The following is a 21740-nucleotide window of genomic DNA, read 5'->3' as shown; positions in this document are numbered from 1 at the left end:
ATTTAATTCCTGCTTTTCTCTGAACCTACTAACGCCACAGAAATTCGGAGGAGCACCAAATAAATGAAAGCCCCATCCACGTGTATCCTCACCATGGTAGTGATCTCTGGGTACGTAGTCTCCACCAGCACCCCTCTGTTGGTGGAGACGTAGTCCACCAGCTCGTTGAGCGTGGCCCTCTTGATCTCCTTGCTCTTCAGGTCCGTCACAGAGTCCATGAAGTCGAAGAGCATGCAACACTGCTGCAGTTTCTGGGTGAACAGCTCCTGCTGCTCTGTGGAGGGGGCATCTGGAAACACAAAAGAAAGGAAATACACTGAGTCCCTGTTCAGATACACACTAGAAGGCGTAAGGTAATTATTTGATTAATATTGGTTTATTTATTTATCGCAAGTTAAAGTAAAACAACCAATTGAGAAGTTCAAGTAAAGTGTATGAAATATATATTTGTTCCTCTATAGAATACAATATTTATATAAAAGTCCATGAAGCTCTTTGGAAACAGTTAACAGATGAGACAAGAGGGGATGAAAGCGACAACTGGAGGCGCAGCTTGAAGAACACTAGTAGGTGATGCAAGGTAATGAAATCCATCACGACAAAGGTTCAGATTATTTTTAGTTGAATTTAATGATCAGTGGACAGCAACATTTCTTCAAAGCTGGTTTATTGCCCACTGGTTCGTAGCTAAACTGCCGGACGAATAGACAATACCTTGATATATTTCGCCGCAGAAGCAACCCAGTCATTCCCAGCTTTAATTGTAAAGCCTTTTATGGATTAGACGGTGCGTACGTTCAGGGTTATGAGAGCTGTCAAGTCTGACCCTGGCTAAGCTATAAACAGCATTTGGCAGCCGTGCAGAAATGCTGTGACACACTGTACAGTGACGTCCTGTTCCAGCACCGCAGAACAGGACTGTCTCTGCGATGGAAACCCACCCTGCAGGTCTGATTTACTACGGCTCAAGAGCCGGAGACCCCGGAGGTTCTGGGGTTACACAAATATAGATGCCATCAATGACACGTGTTGACACGGAGGCGTAAATGATTGTAATCATTAAAGTGAATGTCTAAATCGCTATTTTTCGGGTGAAACTGCAGGGTACTATGTTTGTATATTTTATTAGTCAAGTTATTTATTAGGGACTCCTCGTTAGTTATGTTTCCACATTTAACAGAACTTGATTCGCATGTGAAGACAACCCCTATGAAGTGATTCAAAATATACTTTTTCCAATAGCTATTGACACTCATATGTATTGAATATTGATATGCATGTTTGTCCTTAAACACAGCTGGCACAACAATTAGTCAACTGATTGACCGACAGAAAATGAATTGGCAAAATTGTTTGGTATTTCTGCTTTTTTGGTATCAATGAGAGAACACTGATTTTAAGTTAATTGATAGTTAGTATTTTTAAACTGTTGGTTGAAAAAAAAAAAAAAGGCAACTTTGTTTGTTTTAGCCCTAGAACAAACAAATTGTTTAATCATTCATCAGGGTATTTTAAAAGTAGAGGAGTCCGTGTGAAAGTGTTGTGGTGCAGAGTTTCTTATTGAGCGCTATTATGCAACTGAAAAGGCATTACCCATAAAACCGTGTGGCATGGGGACAACGCACAGTCATGCACAGCCAACACATCGCACCTAGTGAAAATGTTCCTGTGGTGTTGACAGCTGACGAAGTAGTTACGCAACCAAACTCCACAGGTCAGACCGCGGCTGCTGCTGTGAGCGAACTCAATATGTGACTAACTACACCGAGCTGACTTGTTAACGCACTACTTTGCATTGACGCCAAATTCCCAAAGTATAGAATCTCAAAGGATTCCACATTCAAAGGGCAGACTGAATACCAAACTGGAACCGAAGAGGAAAGAGGTGCCGTTATTAACACACGTGCCGTTATTAACATGACAGGCTCACATTCCTTTCCCACTTGTGTATTGCTCGGTGTCATCTCTCTGGGAAGGCAATCTAGATTTAAACCTTTATTTATGGTGAAAAGCAGATATGTGTATTTATAAAAAATAATATTGAAACTTCAGTTTCTCATTAGCAAAAGTTGGGGATAGTACCGTGTACTTTTTTTGGCGCCATGTCCATCAACACACACCTCTTTTCCAACTATTGTAATTAACGGTAGGGTCCAATGGGCAACAGCTAAACATCCAGCTAACACCAAGAGGCTACAGGCTATAGAAGAACATGAAATAAATAAAAGCACATGGTACCAAAAGTGAGTTGATTCTGTCTTACAGCATAAGACATATCGCTCTGCCTGTATCTTTAGAAAAGGAATAATTGGCCCTATTTGGGAATATGCAGATTTGCTGCAGCTATATAAGATGGAAACCAGTCTCATGTCTGTACAGCAAAAAGGAAGCTACAGAGATGAGATGGTTTGCTGAGCTTAGCGTTAAGACTGGAAACCGTTTGCTTAGCTCTGTCCAATCAAAATCGACCTTGTTGGAAACAATGCGGCAACATTCAGGTCAGCCTTTATATATTCATGTTTTCTCTAAGCTTTCTGAGTAACCGAAACATTGCATTTCTTTGTGGGGAATTGTCTTCATCGCCCTGAGAGCGGAGAAGGTCTGTTAGATACAGTCTGACTGGTACACGCTATCCCCAATGTGAAGCTATTTTTGCCTTCAGATACAGATGCAGTCGTGCAAACAAATTCCTCAGGGTGCTTGGCAAGGAAGGGAAATATTTCGATTAGAACTGTGAAGCCATGTAGGAATCCAAACAAGAGAAAAAACAATTGAGACATCAGATGAATGATGATTCAACCTTGAGACGGATTTAGATTTTGTTCCAGAGAAATAAAGGTCTCTGTTAATCTGATAATGAAATGAAGGCCTTCACTCCCACATGAAATGTTTCATCTTGGTACCAAAACGAAGATGACATTTAACAAAAGCAATCTTTTACACAGAGCTACAGGAATCATTTAAACAATTATCTGGATGGATGCAATAACATGCAATTTGATAACCCCACACAGACAAGAGTTAGAAAGTGGCAGGGTTAAAAGGAGAGACAGTAAGAACTAAATGTCATTATTCTTAAGAGTAAGTTAGAGTTAATAACAAAAGGGTCTTAATGCCATCTCTGTTGAGGCCTTGAAATTCACAACTGCTGGTAGCTTGGCTTCAAATGACAGATACAAGAAGCACAAGCAGATTCTCTAACAAGCATTTTTAAAAGAGAACTTGAATTAATTTCGGCTTAATTTGTGTGCGTAATCATCTCCCACAGGCTTCGACCACATTACTGTTGCTGAAATAAGATCCGAGAAGAATCACACACACAACATCTACCGAGTCCTAAAATAGGCTGCAGCTCTTTCTGTTGTGTGAACAAAAACATCAATATAAAAAAGAAAGCTAGCAGCTCATCAGCTCTGTTTTTAGCAACACCAGACTGTAGATGTTGCCGACCGTTCTAATGTAGAAACCACATGTTGCACCAGCCATTTAGTCGTGATATTTGCATTTCATGTTGGTCATATTTTTTAGTCAAAGTGTTGATGGGTAAACCCCATTCGTGTGTCACAGACAAATGATAGTGCTGTATCATACTTACAGAAAAAAGCATGTTTGGCAGGCAATGCTGTCATTCTAGATCCTAACCATAACCAGAAGAAGCTGAAATTAAACTCTTACACACATGTGAATGAATTAACATTTTTTTGCTAAATTAATTACACTTCAAACTAATTGTAAGGAATGTTTGCGTATCATTGACTTGACTCTTTAAATATTTAGGGTCAGAAACATACACTGTCAAGCGGGTGACAAAACATGAGATTTTGTGAGAAAAACAGGAAGTATGATCTCAGCTCTACAACCACAGCACTGCAAAAAGGAGTATGACGATAACGTGCAGTGTATTATTCAATTACCATAAAAAATGCAGATGCTAACATACAGGGCACATGAGGGTCACTGGATCAGACAATGGGAGCAAATTGCGTTCACTGACTAGATTTCCACCCAAATAAACACCAAGACAAGATTTGGAGACAAAATGTCGGACAGCACTCTCTACTGTACCATCGTCATCAAAACAAGAAATGAGCGAAACTGCTCATCCCTCAACAAGAGTCCTGAGGTATCTATGAACAAGCATCGAGGCTGAAATGCTAGACGGTGGATAAGGGCTGTACCCGAATATCCGAATATCCGTTCGTTGGAGTACTATTAGGGTTTCAATGTCGTTATTCGGATATTCGTTTTTTCCCAAATTGAATTGATTGAAATCTCCAATATCAACGTAAGAGCTTGTGCCTCTTTGGGGGGGTGCTAACACTTAACCATAAACGTTATCGTTGACTTTCTCCGTCTTTATATGTAGATATTACTTTTCTCCGTTACGTTGTTTCCATAGCAACAACAACTTCCTGTCAACAGCGCTAACTCTCCTTCAAAATAAAAGCATGTCCAAACAAAATAGGAAGCCAGGCCAAATTACACTTAAGATATACAACTGCAACGAAAGTCAAACACAATGCGATATCCTTTTCAATTTCAAAGAACACAAATTGGGTTACATTAACAAATAACTATAAAACAACAATACTGTAGAATAACCAAATGAATGCCGTGAATACACCAAAATACACGTGTTGAAGTGGTTCGCTGCGGTGGATACCAACATTTCTTTTCTTACATTGTTTTAGTCAAATCAACGCCATGACGTCTAAGCAACTCTCGTTGAATTCTGGAAAATAGGAAGGCTTAAAGCTCCCAAAAATCCATCAAGGTGGAACCGACATCTTTTTCTTAAATGTTCATAAACCCAACTCTACTTAACTAAATGGGTAGACATATCTGATAAAAGAAAAAGAAAATGTAAAAATCTACTATAGATGCAATCTTTGTGCAACATGCAGGATGACAGATTTACAACTTAAATACCATTACTATGCAATATGTTCACAAATGTAATGTTCGAAACAGTCGCCAGCTTTCTCAGCACACCATTAAAACAACATCTGCATCATCATGGTTGAAGTATGTGCTGCATTAGACTGATGTATGCTAAAGATAACTGCAACCATTTTCCATATAAGCACCCCATGCTTCACTGGCACAATGACTGATGCGTGTTTCGTCGGATGAATGAATATTGTTCTGCTGCAGCAGAGGGCAACAGTCGGGACAAAACAGAATTGCATCACTGGAAGGGTGCATTTGTGGCTATGATGCAAATTTGTATAAACACAAACAAGAATATATGACTTGCCTGAACGTTTGCAAGTAAAGCGTCAAAATATACATTTTCAATAATAAGCTTTACACATACATCACAGGTGTCAAACTCAAATACACAGTGGGCCAAAATAAAAAAAATGGGTACTAGTCGAGGGCCGGACTGGTTCAATGTTTATTGCAAAACGCATTGAAATGAACTTATTGCACATATTAAACCTGGAACTAACAAAGCTTAAATTATTGCCTATAAAAACAACATTAAACAATCGGAGTCATTTCTTATGAGTACATTTTTCCACAGGCCAACAACAGCTTAAAAAAAACAATTTCCCTCAAACAAACATGCCCTGTTGTCGCAAGAAAAAAAGTGCAAAAGGAAACATCCATTGAAACTCAGTTTGCTGCTGTGGTGCTAGTTCAAGCCAGATACTTGGCATCTCATCTTGGGTGCAAGTTCATCAATGTTTGGGGTCAGGCTCTGAGCTGAGGAAATCCTCAGGATTGAGTGAAGGTGTGCGTGCAATACGTCGGCGGGCCAGATCCAATAGTAATTAGAAATTATCCACCAAGGGCCTGATTTGGCCCCTGGGCCTTGAGTTTGACACATGTGACCTACATGTTGCTGTATTAGGAACATAAAGTGTACCACATACTTTTCACAGAAATATGTGCAGCTTGAATAAAGTGTGATATCTATGCATTTTGATTGCCACTTGTAGGTAGTAAAAGCATTTAGCATCGCTTTTCACTCCAAAATGTGGACTGTTTTTTTACGTGGGCTCATCTGTCCCTTTCAGAAGAGTCTTCAGCTCTAATGCTTTAATAATAAATAATAATAATCCTTATATTTATTATAGCGCTTTATCAAAGACTCTCAAAGCGCTTTACAGATACACATTACACATACAGATCATACATGTAACGGTCATCTACTGTGGACAATACCCACAGGAGCAAATTCGGGTGAAGTGTTTTGCCCAAGGAGCGGGTTTCGAACTGGAGTTCCCTAACGCCTAGGGCTGAACGATTAATCGATTTTAAATCGAAATCGCGATTTGAAATGATGCGATTATCAAATTGCAAAGCCTGCGATTTTTTTAGACATTTTTTCTTTATTTTTTTCTTGTGTGTCAGTCATCCACACCAATCAGAAGTGCTATGCTCCACATGTACCAGCCATTGTTAATCAATCAGAAGTAGCCCATGATAGAAGGTGATAGACAGATTGATCCAATCACCTGCCAACTGCTTTTGAAAGTACCTGCCCTTTCCGAATGGCTTCCAATGGAGCTTTCCTAGATGGTTTGGTGAAACAAAGCATCTGAGTCAGGTTAGTAATGCTCCATCACATGTTTCTATTACAGGGTGAATCTTAAACTGAAGCTTGACTTTAAAGCAACCCAATAAACTTCCGTTGGGTCGCTTAAAAACAAATATCGCAATTCGAATCGCAATCGCAATATTTGTCAGAAAAATCGTAATTAGATTTTTTTTCAAAAATCGTGCAGCCCTACCAACGCCCCCTTGATCTGATGATCAAACGCACAGACCACTGCACCACCCGTCCCTTTATGTCAATATAAGGACAGACTTGGTAGTGTGTACATAGGATCATAATCACCATGGTGGTAGAAACACTGGGGGTCTTGACCTATTCAAAGTTCAATATTCAACAAACATTATTCATATTATACATTGGAAATCATAAGCTCAACCCTGTGAAAGTGATTTACACTGATACCTGCCCTTTTGTTGCATATCAACATTTCATAGAACTACAGTCAAGCAGAAAGAGAACAAAACAAACTGAAGGAAAGTATGCAGGTCAGGTGACCTCTGCACAGCCACAGATTAGTACCGTTCAGTCTTTGTCAATAACTACTCAGAAATTAAGGGTTGATTTGTCTCCGTTTTGTTGCATTAAACTAGTACCCCAGACTTACGTACATATAAAGCCCTTTTTGGTTTAATTAATGAGTAACAAACATATTAAGGAGGTTACAGATGCCTTGGCTGATCTGAACAAATGTGTATTCAACTATGGCTTGCATTAGAAGTATTTTTTTCCAAGGCCACAAAAAGCACCAAAATAAAATGTATACGGTTATTGATGGTCCATGTCAGGATCAAATAACGAGGCTTACGCTATGGCCTACCAATCTACCAGAAGAGACATGTTTAGTATGCAGCCTTAGAGCAAGGTCTGTCTGGGAAGCTACATCCAGAGGAAAGAAAAGGTCCCATGCAGCGTTTCCGCCAGGGGGGCGTCTTGCCATCATTTGATGCCCTTATTCAGGTCGGGACGCCCTGAACGCGAGCCGAGGGCGTCCAAAAATATTAATAATTCGAGAGAAGATCGAGAGTTTTTATCGCTTGAAATGACGAAAAGGAAAAAGGACAAGGACATCTCTCTGTTGGAGGGGCAAAGGAGTCTGGTGGGATTCTTTTTGGAGTATTTTGAAGATCGTTTCCCCGACACCGAAGTTGCCTGCTACAGGACAACACGGAACCTGCGCGATTTGGACGCGATGAGCGGGTTTTAGTGGAGCACGCGCGTGAGCTGCGACCACCAGAGCCTCGCAGCGGCGAAACTGAGGCTCCGTGGTAAACTGTGGTAACATGGGGAGCCGTTAGGGAGCCGAAACAGCCGGCTCTTTAAGAGAGCCGAGCCAAATGATCCGGCTCACTAACGTAAAAAGACAGTATCTATAAGGGACGGACGGCTCAAGTCAAAATTCAAAACACACCCCCCCCCCCTTCCGCTCTCGGGGTGGATGCCCTCTCAGCCCTGGTCTGGTGGAAACACTGGTCCCATGACTGCATTTTCTGCTTAGAGTGCTACTAACAATATTTAAGGTCATGCATATTTAAATGTTATTTAGGGTGTTTTATTGTGACTTGAGGATGCTTTAAAAACCCTACTTCCTCCTTGCCAATACTTGTGAGCATACTGGAACATAGACGGCCGCCCATATATTAAATATGATAAACTATATAAAGAACAAGGGTTTATATTTGGCTGTAACTTCCGGAGCACCCGCTAACAAGTCACAGTCGGAGATGACAGTGAAAGCCCTTGAGGTGCTCTTGTTAAGGCTCCAGTATTATCTCTGTACCGGTTTGGCTTGCATTCCAGAAATAAAGTCTATTCAAAGAAGAGCTGTAAGAAAATGAATGAATAAGCTCTCCCTTGTATCACAATGCTGAAAACATCTTATTTTACACATTGAAGAACATGTGAACTGCTTCAACATGTGCAGAATGTGACTGATGAGTGACAGTGAACTGTAGGCCAAATGTGACCATTAATGCATGACAGCAGAGAGATGCCACGTAGGTCGCACTGCAGCTGCAGAACTGGTTTGGTGGGACGTTACTACATGCACAATTTGATCCAGACATGTCCTAACATTTGTTTTGAGTGCTCATTAAAATTATGCTGGCAACATATGTGACAGCAGCAACTCGGCAATACAGGACGAATGGAATTGGCTCATCAAGATAATGTCTTGAAACAATATAGGGTATATAGTACTTTATTTGATGTCAATTGTATCTATATAAATAACATTGACATCAAATAAAGTACTATTTACCATATATATTTGTTTCAAAGTCACAAGTCGTCATGTGCCCTTTAACAAATGTAATACAATTTTTGTCCGGCATGATTGGCACATGTTGCGACAAAACCAAATCTTGGTGGGATGTCTACGTAAAGTATCTCGATACTGACGAAAACTTTGGCAAAAAGATCAGGAAATGTAAAAGAATAATAGATGTCAGAACTTCAAAAAACATCTAGACATTAGACAATGTCAATTAAAAGAAGTTTAGAATGTAAAGAAAAGACATAAAACAACAGTCGTGAATTACTGTACCATCGTGTGTTCATACATTACATCCATTTTAGTGATTTAAAAACACATTGACTGTCTTTTTAATATCCTGAGAGGACACACGCCTAACAGGGTGAGGTGGTAGACTTTGACAACACGTGCCGCTGGCTGTCTGTAACCATGAGGCCACCCTGAAATGGGATCAACAGTTGCATGAATGGTAGCCTGCAAACACGTGCAGTCCAAGAACGTAGTATAACACTTTAGAAAAGCAGCGATTAGGGCAGTAAACTGACTGCTGCTGACAGCCAGGCGAATGCTAATAAGTAACAGCTGCGGCTAATAGCTTTGTTTACCCAACCGGGAGCTTCGGTAGTTAACCAGAAATCATTCAGAGGGTGTTTCAAGACCATGTTTAGATAGACAAGGGATCATTGAAATGGCGAATCAAGCTAGTCTGAGTACAAAGAGAGAGAAAAATGTCACTTCTATTTCCAGCTATTTCGTATTTATGTATGTTATAATAAGTGTTGATGTCAAAGTTAAAACCAGAACAAAACCAAGTAGGCCACTAAAGCACGTTTCTAATTACAGTACAAACCCATTCAACACCAGAAACAGTTTCCAATGCTAATTGAAAAATGAACACAAAAACCACAAGTTCTCTGTCCAAAGATAGTTAAGAGATTAAATGGAAATTAATCCTTTGAAAGGAATTAAACCCATTAAAGGTTCAGAGCTATTTTGGAGTCTTAACTGTTGTGGTTTTACTACAAACAAGAGCCCCCCTAAAAAAAAGCTTATCGTGTCCTTTGAGCTGTCTTGAACTTTACCTTCTGCTGATTTAAATATAAAAGTGCTGAGCATTTCAGATCGGCATGGCAGTGACGTTATAGACCTTGACGTGTTGAAATCTACTATCCGTGGTAGAAATAGCAATGTGTCTGTGTTGAGCCTCTTCACCCATGCACTTCCTTGACCTCTTGACTAAATACAGGAACTCTTTTCTCTCTCCAAGGATCAAAACATGATATGGAAATGATTCATTTTAAGGACTCAAACCCTTTAGAGGATTAATTTCATTTTGGAGTTTTTACCTTTGTATTCCAGCCTGCCGTTTTACTCCCATTACCTCTATGGGTGGTATTGACACTTGAGCATGTGTGACAGTTTCTCAGAAAGATAAATGTCAGACGATCTGGCGAAGGTAGGTCAAGACTCTGCATGGAAAAAAAAGGGTGGACACAAACCGGTAGGCCGGGTGCCCAAGGACATTCCCATTTCTGCTATAGATCACAGATTTCAACACGTCAAGGTCTGCTCTGTCGCTGGCTCGTCCGTCCCAAATGCTCAGAAACTACTTTTATATTGAAATACACAGAGGGTGAAGTTCAAAACAGTGCGAATGACATGGTAAACTTTCTGGAGGAGTAAAACCTCAACTAAAAACAGGGCAAAAGCAGATAAGTGTTCTGTTTATGGAAATAGGTAAGAGCTTTTGCTGTACAACAAGTTAGTTTGGGCAATGTCAACAACATTGGGATATGACGCTGATATCTGTCATCTTATAAATGGTGGCTTTCTTTGGCCAGAATGTGTGTTCCATAGACGGTCAACATAAGTGCTTTCATAATTGTACCAGAAGCGCTGGCTCTCTTTTCCTGTCACACACAGAAACCCTCTCTTTGTCTCCTGGGTACATGCTGTCCAACTACGATCTGTAATTAAAACTATCCAAATCAATGACAATAATTGCTTTGAGATTGCTTGTAACAGCTATAGTGTCCACCTTCAGTTAAATTGCTAAATCAATCGGCTCACCGGTGACAGCTCGAACCGCCGTGTTGGAGTGGACGATGGCAACATTAACCCACCACTAATTGTGAGACCCTATGCCAAGTGCCATAAATAACTATTGTTTTCTGAAAGTGACAGATAAATGTAACATTTTATTACTGGAGCTGAATAGGTAAGTAAATTATTGGAAAGCCGAACTTGAAACTGAATCGGCAACTATTTAAATATTGAAGCAAAAGGCCAAACATTTTCATGGTTTTAGGTTCTAAAAAAAAATCACAATTTTTTCTGTGATTCTTGGACTTTATCTTAGCATTCAGATATTTAGGACAGTTGTTTGGACAAAAGAAGTCATTCAAATTATGTTACCCTGTGCTGTGGAGAATTGTAATGGGTATTTCTCGCTGTGTGCCAATGTAGATAAAACGTTTATTAAAAAAAAATCAGATTATTTGAATGAAAAATAATCAGTTGAAGCCCCAGTATAACCTGCATAAATGACACAAGAGATAAGCACTATTATATGGATAATTTATTCTGGAATAGCAGAGCTGTCAACTGCCATGACACAGAGAAGCATCAATTAAACTCACTGCATGTTATCGGGTGAGCACACACTTCCCTTTTTGAGTTTACGGACATATTGGCACGCTAATAGGAGATTGGCGAAGAGACGAGGATGGGCAGGAAACATTTCTGCGAGTATTATACATGTTTGGGAATGTGCTTGGCTGCAGCTTTAGCTGTGGTGGAGAAATAAAACCCACAACTAAGACATTCTTGATTCACTAATTAGTCGCTGAAGAAAAGGCAGTGGTGGAAGGATGATGACACATGCCATAACTGTGCATCAATGTCATAGTTTCCATCAAAACTGTTGGCTTCAGGGCAAAGATGGAAAAGCTGCATTTGCTATATTCTAAATCAAATCCAGAAGTTGTACAGCAGCAAATGGAAGACAAAAACACAATGCATTATGCAACATGGCCCAGCCATAACTGCAGCTGGTCATAATGAGAGCTCAGCTTCACACGGCACGTCTTCAGCCAGCAGACTGCCAACACGAAATAAAGTAGATGCGGCAGTATTATACAAAAAGGTGGAAACAGACTCAAACCTGCCAGAGGCCACAATTATGAAACAGTATGCAACAGAACTCAAACCGCCATAACAGTGCCTCAAAGCTTTGTCCCATTATTTCCTGGAAAATCATCTATCGATTAGCCATCTGCTGGCAGACATGATGGAAACAATCAAAATCAATCAATCAATAGGCCAATAGCGTCAGAGCAGCTTTTCCATAGACATTGATGAGCCTTTGCTGAAGGTTGATGTAATCACAACAGATTGAAACTCTGCAAATAAAGATTTTTCTTCATTTTCAATTAGTTTGTTTATTTTATTTTAGTATTGATCTTGTCGGGTATAAGGTGTTAAAAACGGTGAAATCACAATTATCAAGAGGCAAAGATAGTGCATTTCCTCACATCTGAGAAGCCAGATTAAAAAGGGGGTGTGTCTCAATTTACTTTTATTCTCTGCCCATCAACTAATCAGTTATTAAACAAGTTGTTTGAGGCAACATGAATCAGGGTTCTTACACCTTTTCCAAAGTCAAATTCAAGCACTTTTCAAGCATTTTCAAGGTGCATTTTCCAGCTTTTCAAGCAGCTGTTGTAAATGGTTGTAAATCCCTACCTCACATTAAATCAGATGTTCTTTATGCTATAAACAACCAAATGTGTGTTTCGTGATAGCATTAGACACGAGGATGACAAATTAAAGAAAAGAAAACTAAGTTTAATATTTCCAAAATGAGTGATCTGTACGTAGACTAGGCCTCCCATATAACCTGGCTGAGCCAATATAAAACAATCAGCCAAATAACTTTTCAATACATTATTGATTACTATTTTTGAGGTTCTTTTAGGTTGGCAATGAACATAAGTCAGAGGTAAATGGTGTACTTTTACTCCACTACATGTATTAATACCTTTAGTTACTTTACAGATGTGGATGAATGATGTGAAATATAATCAAGTGTTAAATCAGACTTTAGTTCCACCTGGAGTAAATCCACAAGCTACCCTGCAGTATACAAAGCCATTCAAACTAGCTGCACCTTCACCAGCTTTGAGAACACTTTCATGATCAATCATTATAAAACATATCATATATATTATTCTGAAATGGACCAATCTGCACAACGAATACTTTTACTGTCGCTACTTTCACTATATTTTGATGAGAATACTTTACTCAAGTACAAGATCTGAGTACTTCTACTTTAACTCAAGTACAAGATCTGAGTACTTCTACTTTAACTCAAGTACAAGATCTGAGTACTACTACTTTAACTCAAGTACAAGATCTGAGTACTTCTACTTTTACTCAAGTACAAGATCTGAGTACTTCTACTTTTACTCAAGTACAAGATCATCTGAGTACTTGTACTTTTACTCAAGTACAAGATCTGAGTACTTCTACTTTTACTCAAGTACAAGATCATCTGAGTACTTGTACTTTTACTCAAGTACAAGATCTGAGTACTTATTCCACCTCTGGTAGCGTATTAGCCTGAATTGTAGCCACAAAATCACACAGAGCTGCATAAAAATAGACTCACAATGGTAACAAGTGGAAAATAATATTTACAAATGTGTACAATGATTTGTACTAGGTAATTTTGACTGCTCAAGACACCTGACTTATACATCTTCAAAGGAAGACTGTGTTCATTCTACAATTACATGGGATTAAAGCAAAATGTAGTTTTACTTGTATAAATGTAAAAAAATGTGTCTTCGGGTCAATGTGACTGATTTCGATAGATCAAGTCACATTTGGTTTAGGCACGAAACATACTACCAGTAGAAATACATTGCTTTCAAAATCACTCTGTGTCGAATCAATAGATTATATTTCGTGACTATAACACGAAATGCCGTGAGTGCTTCATCCTCTGAACACCACAGGATGGCGACTGTAACGCACATAACATAGATACGCTCCTCTGAAATGATTGTCCCCTGCAATTATTATTATCCCTCAATCGAGTTCGCTATTCAGCTAGCTAACGTTAGCTTAAACAAACGTAACATGCAACGTTAGCCTAATCTAAAATGCTCCACTACGGCGTACCTTTCATGTGGCTCGTCAGCGCAGACTCTCGCATCGTTATGTGTTGCACACTTTGCAGGAGGCTACTCGTGGGCTTGATCCTCGTCTTAGCCATGGCTTGTATTTGTCTTCTGCTAGCCAACGCTCGTTGAAACGGCAACCTCCTGGCACACAGTCATCTATCACTCATCAGAATGCCCTTTCCTTTCAACCTTGAAAACACCACGTCAAATTTCAAGCATTTTCAAGGATTTCAAGCACCCGTACGAACCCTGATGAATGCACAGTCCATGATGGGACAGAGTTAAGGCCAACGTCACAAACTGTATAGATTGAGTTCATTCATGAGACTATTTCACGTTATATGAAATTCTAAAATAGATACTACACTTTGCTGGAGACTCCATCTTGGCCTCGGTGTATAATGAGCTCTAAATCTGCACAGAGCCTTGGTGCTGGTTGTGGTCAAATCTTGGGATCAATGTCTGGAGCCAGACACATCACATTTCAGGTGAAGCTAATCTTGTTATAGCAAGGATGATGATAAGTGATTAGCTCTCATACGGGTAAGTAGTAAGAGTAGTTGTATATTTAGTGTTTAGCAGGTCTTTTTGTATCGTTAGAGATGTTACGAGAGTGGGTAGGAGAAAGCAGGGTGGTATAAACCAGTAGTGTGCCAATTTTACAGAAATTAGCAAAAAGTGAGAAGACAGATTTCCTTATCAGTGTCCTAGAGTTTCTTTATAGCATAATATAAAAAAGGCAATCAAAGCACATGGCAAAGCAACCCTGATAACCTGAATGGAGATGTAAATGTAAATGTAAAATGTAAATTCAAATGTTCAACTAATACTCTGTACTGCATTAAAGCTAATAAATATACCCACCATTCCACACCACCCTGTGCTTGACTCTAGTTAGGAATCATGGCTCAGCTGAAAACGGAAATATTAACCTCAACGAAGCGGTCTGTATTTAGAAAGTAAAACATTTCCATGGCTTGCTCTCAAGTCTTCGGGCTGCCATGGCAACAATGTTGGTCTCAGAGTGACTCATCTTTTCAGTGTCTATCACACAACAGGAGCTATAAGCACTTCAACCTCTCCACTGCAGGAGAGAAGACACATCTTTGCCATTTACAGTCTTTTTAGGCCCTGAGAGCGGCTTTAGTCTTTACCTACAGCTGCTCTTTACCATCATTACTTTGTGTTCATGTATTTAAAGCACTATGACTACTGCTCAATAAAAGACAGTAACATTTTTCAGGAGGGGGCAATTTGTGGTGATATGAATACTTAAATTACATCTTTCTAACAAATTAACACCTTCACATATGGTATTAATGGTAAGTATGAACAGCTATGCCTATTGCCTATGCATGCAACCATTTATAACCACAGACTTATGCATTGTATATGACTCATAAATCATACACTGTGTGCTACTAGGCAACAGATGGCGAAAGGTTAATGAGTTTAGTTTGAACAATTGGGACTGGACCTGCAAACAACCTTAAGGTTAGGCACAAATGTGGGCTGGCAGAAATAGGAATTTACAGTGAAAAATACACTACCTTAATCGTGGACTATGTCATGAAAGTGCTTGGAAAAACTGCCATATCACATTTCTTTCCAGGGCCGACCGTATCATAGTTCTAGGATAATGACTGCACTTATATCAGATTTTTGGCAACAAGGCGTGAAGGCTATCTTCACAAAGTACGTATGAGTAAGCACTTTTGCTGTGCTCCCTGAGGCAGGAGATGTACATAAAGTGCATGACTCTAGACAAGGTCTGCACTGATCAGGGAAACTGAACTCAATCCTAAAGGGTCTCGGTCATCATTCACAACAGTGTCCAAATGCACAAGACTCCAAGATTTGGCTGCAACACATTTTCATTCAACAGAGCTCCACACACTTAAAGTACACGCTATGCAACATAACAGTGAGCTGTTTGTTATTACTCAGTGTCAGTTATACCGGCAAATATTTTGATTGCTATCTAAAATGTAAGCCGAGAGTATGCTGGTTTACTTTAGCTGCGATAGAAGGTTATTGGCACACCGTAGGTAATATTTTTAAGCGCTTCACAATCTTGAGTTAGATAAAGGCCTTGTAACTAGGGATGCACGATATTGGTTTTTTGAAACCGATACCGATACCGATAACTTCCTGCTTCTCAAGACCGATACCCGATAATAATATAATATATGTATTAAATGTACCTGTAGTTTTTGCACACCTAGTGGTACCTTTGCAGCTGGCTTTGGATTCGCCGCTAGTTTAGCAGCGCAGGCATCTTCGTACGCTTTTAACACACCATCGTAGCGATGGCGATGTTTCAGGTGACTAATCAGGTTGGAAGTATTATAGCTCGTTGCCTTTTTCCCTCCTCGTGGAACTTCTGTATTGCATTTGTTAATACAAATAGCAAGCGAACTATCTAACTCTGAAACTTTGAAATAGTCCCATACTACCTACGACATGTTTGTTTACTGTCCTGGCTTCACGGCCGCACACCATTTACGTCACAGCCAGGCATGAGTTAGGGAGCGCTGGATTTGTGAAAAACTCCCCTCTTCCTAAACCACTAATACCACAGTACTGGCAAAACGGGAGGAGCCGAGTGAAAAACAAGCGCCCCTCATCCCAATCCACCCATATTTTTCCCCCCAAAAATTATATTGTATATTATCGGGGCTATTAATACTTTTATCGGGTTTATCGGGATGACGTCAAAATTCCTAATATCGGGCCGATAATTATCGTGCACCACTACTTGTAACATTTGCTTATTATTGTACTTCCATCCTATTATATTTCCCTTTGCTGTGATTTGCAATGTTTATAACTAATCCACTGACACAAAAGTCCCTCAACCTGTAGTTTTACTTTTAGTGAGCGAGAAGTCATCTGGTGATGCCAGCTCAACATTTCTATCATGTGGGCTTCGAACACGGGCCAAAAGCCCCTTCACAGAAAACACTTTCCTCCTCTGTGACTAATAACACTTTGAAAAGACATGAAAAGGGTGGTTGTATTAAGACTTTAAACGCCCTTTGAAAAGACATGGAATTAATCAAAAACTAAAACAACAGTCTAATACTCAAACTGTTAATTTAAAAATGCAAGTGTTAGTTAAAGGTGGGAGAATAAACTGCACCATGTTAAAAAGGAAAACGTCCAAATGAAAGGAAACTATAAAAACAGATTTGATTTCCCTGTATGCATCCTACTAGATAGAAAATGAGGCGTTGGACATTTTCTACAATGCTTTAAAATCATACAACAGCAGTCATTATTGATACCAACTGTTTGATGCGATGTTGCATTATGTTATAAAGTTCAAACTACTTGACCAGGCAAGTCTTTCGCACTTCCACTCTGCTCGTTCCTCCAGTATCAGATCCACTCGTAGGAAGCTGTTGTGGCATGTCTGTATACGTTTAACAAATTGCTAATACAAAAAATTCTATGACGCACGAGCCGTTAAAAGCACAAGTGTGGATTCCTCAACTGTTTTAGGTTTTCTTTTGTGGACCTTAATAGGATTAAATATCATCTAGTGCAGTGGTTCCCAACCTTTTTTCCCAAGAGCCCCCCCAAATGACTCCTGTTGGAAGTTTTTTTATAGAAGGACATACAAAAACATTAATCTCAGCAAAGAGAAGAGATGCAATATGCCAGATTATAGCTAATAGCTCATTTCCATCTGTGGTCCTCAGACAGGTTCATAACAATCAATAAACAAATAATAACATTGTATGATCTCTATCAGTCAAACCATTTTAAAACCTGATTTAAGTACAGCTCAATAAATTAATACATAGTACACTTGAAATACACTTACATGATCTCGGTCACTCGAATAATTACAACGCCTGATTTAAATTCAGGTTACGAACATAACACTTAGTACACTTCAAATACACTTAAATAAAATATCTACGATATAGTATGACAATACAGTTCAAATTCAAAAAAAGGAAAAACTCAGATTACAGTGTAATTAATGTTGGCATGACTGGTTGTTGTTCTACTTTCCCGAGTTTCATTTTTTTTGCACCATAGGAAAACGAGTTAAAATCAGTACAGGTTTTAAGTTAAACTGGAAGAGTATTCTAGTGCTTGATGGCCGTAAACGAAAATGCTGATCGCCCAAAGGCAGTGCGCCTCAGAGGGATGGTTAGATCTGCATTTGATGCAGATCTGGAGTTTCTGCAACTCTGCTCACGGCGAAACTGAAAAAAGCCCCTCAACGGTGGTGTTGTAGAATTGTGAATGATTCTGAATACCAATCGAACTCGGGAAAGTAGAACAACACTATCAAAACTGAAAAGTTTGTATTTGGACAGTATATTGCAATGATGGTGTTTTAATGACTTTCTATCCATAACTTTTAAGGCTTGTTTATAAAGAACCTCAAGTGGTCTCATAGCAGTCTTAGTTGCTTGGGACCAGCAGGTTATACAGTAGTGAAAATGTGATAGTATCATGGCATGCAAAAAGGTTTTCGATGCTTCTATGGTTAATGAGTTCCTAATATGTTTAAATTTGAAAATGTTATAGTTCAGCTTTCTAGTCATGCTTCTAATATGGCTTTCAAAAAGTCAAATTGGCATCCAAGATCACTCCCAAGTATTTGACCTCATTGACGTTTTCAATTATTTTACCATTCACACGAAGCTGTGGATGCGTGGTTGTTTTTTTCTTATTCGTGAAATACATTGTCACTGTTTTGTTAGTGTTTAAAGTAAGACACGAGTCATTTAACCATTGAGCAACTTTGTGCAGCGTCGACGAGAGCTTAGAGGCAACCTGTTCAGCATACATCTGGACGTCCACATCCTCACAAACAGATGGGAGATCATTAATATATATGCTGAACAACAGCGGTCCAAGAATTGAGCCTTGTGGCACTCCGATTGAGCATGGCTTAGTTTCTGACAGTTTATCATTTATACGGACACATTGAGAACGACCAGCTAAATAAGACCTGACCCATTGTATTGTGCTAACTGACAGGTTGAAATGGTTGAGTTTTGATAAAAGTTTGGTATGGTTTACTGTGTCAAATGCTTTTCGCAGGTCAAGGAACACTGCTCCAACTATCCCTCCTTTGTTTAACTTAGCCTTGATTCCTTCCACTAAATAGCAGCATGCAGTCTCAGTAGAATAATTGGTCCTAAAACCAAACTGCATAGGATGGAGTAGGTTGTTGTAGCTTAGGTGTAACACCAGCTGCTCCGCGACTACTTTTTCAACTACTTTGGACACAACAGGTAGAATACTGATGGGTCTATAGTTGCCTACTTCTTTCTTGTCGCCACATTTAAAAATTGGTGTTACAATAGCAGTTTTAAGAGCTGATGGAAATGTATTATCTTTTATTGATTGATTTGTAATATAGGTGATGGAGCTAGCTAAGTCCTTTTTATGTTTTTTTTTATAAATACTGTGTCTAGTCCCCAGTGATCTTTAGCCTTAGAATTTGATAAGGTGGAAATTATTTTATTCACTTTAGTCTCATTTGTACAGTTGAGTTTGAGCACGTTTGTATCGTCAGCTAATGCAAGAAGCGGTTCTGTTACAGTGAAACTAGAGATGTCCCGATCCGATCACGTGATCGGGGATCGGAGCCGATCACGGGATTTTCAAAAAATCGGGGATCGGGATTTTTTTTATATAAAATATTTTTATTATTTAATGTTACAAAACAAAAATGACCATGTTCACGTCTTAAAGTCATCCTGAGGCCTTAGTTTTGGTTAAAAATTACACAACATCATGTATGTGTTGCTTTCTTTGGGCTTGTTTTCAGACCTGGTTATTTCTCTCAAATCTGGCAACAGAGTGGGCGCAGTGTCTAATAGTAGCAGTAAGCTAACGAGAGGCTACGTTCAGCTGGTGACTCGGGAGTCGGGACAGAGAAAATGTCAGGAGTTTGGAAGTATTATGAAATTGAAAGCGAAGGCAGTGTAACAGCCAGATGCAATGTTTGCAAGGCGGAGGTTCCACGTGGTGGAAAGAACAGAGCTACGTTCAACACGACCAATCTAATACGCCACCTGAGAAACAAACACCAACAACAACACAACGAGTACACAGCGGCCACTCAGGTAACGGCACTGAAACAACCGACACTTTCAGAGACTTTTAAAAAGGAAAGAGAAACTGCTCCAGAACAGTGAAAAGGCCAAACAAATAACAGCCAAGATAGCTGAATTCATCGCGTTGGATGACCAGCCGTTATCTGTTACCTTTTTTTTCTCTTAATGCATTGCATAAAGATCGGGAAAAATCGGTATCGGCAGATTGTCAAAATCAAATGATCGGAAGCGGAAGCGGAGCAAAAAAAGGTGATCGGGACATCCCTAATTGAAACTGTGGGCCAATTCTGAAACAGACTCAATAAAGAAAGTATTAAAATGGCTTGAAAAAAAGAAAATAAGGGGAGGTGGAGCTAATGCCTGATCAGAATTCTACCGGAGATAAAGGTACATTCGGTTGTGATAAAACGCCATCCTCTTCAAACCGCGTCAAGGATTATTTCTGAAATAGTATGGAGCTCAAATGCTTTTTCTCTTGCAGGTTTATCACAAGGTGAGTTCCTTTTTTTTTTTAAATCTCCTGCTTTTTAAAAACACATGTGCTCTTCAGTACAGGTTAGCTCCGAGTGTTAGCGAGGCTTGCTAATCTAAACAAAAACGAGATTACGTCCAAAACACGTCAGGCATTGTTTCTGATAGCAACTTTCTGTGGGTCCTCCGACGTCACAGCGGATGGTAATCTGTATCCGCTCGTTGTACACCCGTCACAAAGTGCATTTTGCATGATAGGTCCCCTTTAATATTACCATTCCTCTTTATTATGCTAGCCAAAAACAAAGCAAGATGCTTGCTGCGCTACAGTGAAATAACTTGTAAGATCATGTTAAAATACACTGTGATCACATAGTTGTGAATGGAACTTGTTAATCAGGATAAGCTCAAGACAGATGAACCAGGCTGAACGAAGACAACAGACAGGGATCTAGTCCAGTGAATAGTGACATTTATCGTATAACAGTTTTCAAATACAAACCAGACATAAATAAACAGAGGTGTTTTTAGCAGCACACTATTTGGGAAGAGTGGGTCAAACTTTGTAGTGGATTCAATACAGGTGTGTGAATCAGCCAGTTATTGCCAAAGCAGTTTTTAAACACAAATATAAATTCTGCCAAATACCAAAATCATGTTAATAAATCCTAATGACAATGAATCATTGTGTCTATGCTAGGGCTGTACCCGAATATTAGTTCGTTGGAGTACTATTCGGGTTTCAATTTCGTTATTCGGATATTCGTTTTGTTTGTTTTTTCCCCGTTTTTTTTTCAAATTGAATTTATTGAAATCTCCAATATCAACATAAGAGCTTGTTTGGGGGGTGCTAACACTTAACCATAACCGTTAAAGTTTACTTTCCCTGTCTTGATATGTAGATATTACTTTTCTCCGTTAATGTCCGTCACGTTGTTTCCAAAGCAACAACAACTTCCTGTCAACAGCACTACCTCTCCTTCAAAATAAAAGCATGTCCATAAATAGGAAGCCAAACCAAATTACACTTAAGACACGAAAGTAACAAACACAATGCGATATCCTTTTCAATTTCAAAGAACACAAATTGGGTTAATAACTATAAAACAACAATACTGTAGAATAACAAAATGAATGCCGTGAATACATCAAAATACACGTGTTGAAGCGGTTCG

The 21740-nt window shown here is 39.3% G+C and overlaps 1 protein-coding gene across 2 annotated transcripts in view; it reads right to left on the bottom strand.

Moving 5' to 3' along the window:
- The window catches only part of ppp2r5a (protein phosphatase 2, regulatory subunit B', alpha isoform), a 56730-nt gene that overhangs the window by 31067 nt on the left and 3923 nt on the right, over nt 1–21740 (bottom strand). For both annotated transcript variants that reach the window (XM_034240131.1, XM_034240132.1), the window contains exon 2: nt 93–289. In XM_034240131.1, the coding sequence (XP_034096022.1) occupies nt 93–289 (197 nt within the window). The remainder of the gene's footprint in view (nt 1–92; nt 290–21740) is intronic.

The sequence above is a fragment of the Gymnodraco acuticeps genome, unplaced genomic scaffold (genome assembly GCF_902827175.1).
Source record: "Gymnodraco acuticeps unplaced genomic scaffold, fGymAcu1.1, whole genome shotgun sequence".
Classification (NCBI taxonomy): domain Eukaryota; kingdom Metazoa; phylum Chordata; class Actinopteri; order Perciformes; family Bathydraconidae; genus Gymnodraco; species Gymnodraco acuticeps.
The sequence above is the reverse complement of the archived record's forward strand: the minus strand, read 5'-3'. Positions and strand labels throughout refer to the sequence as shown.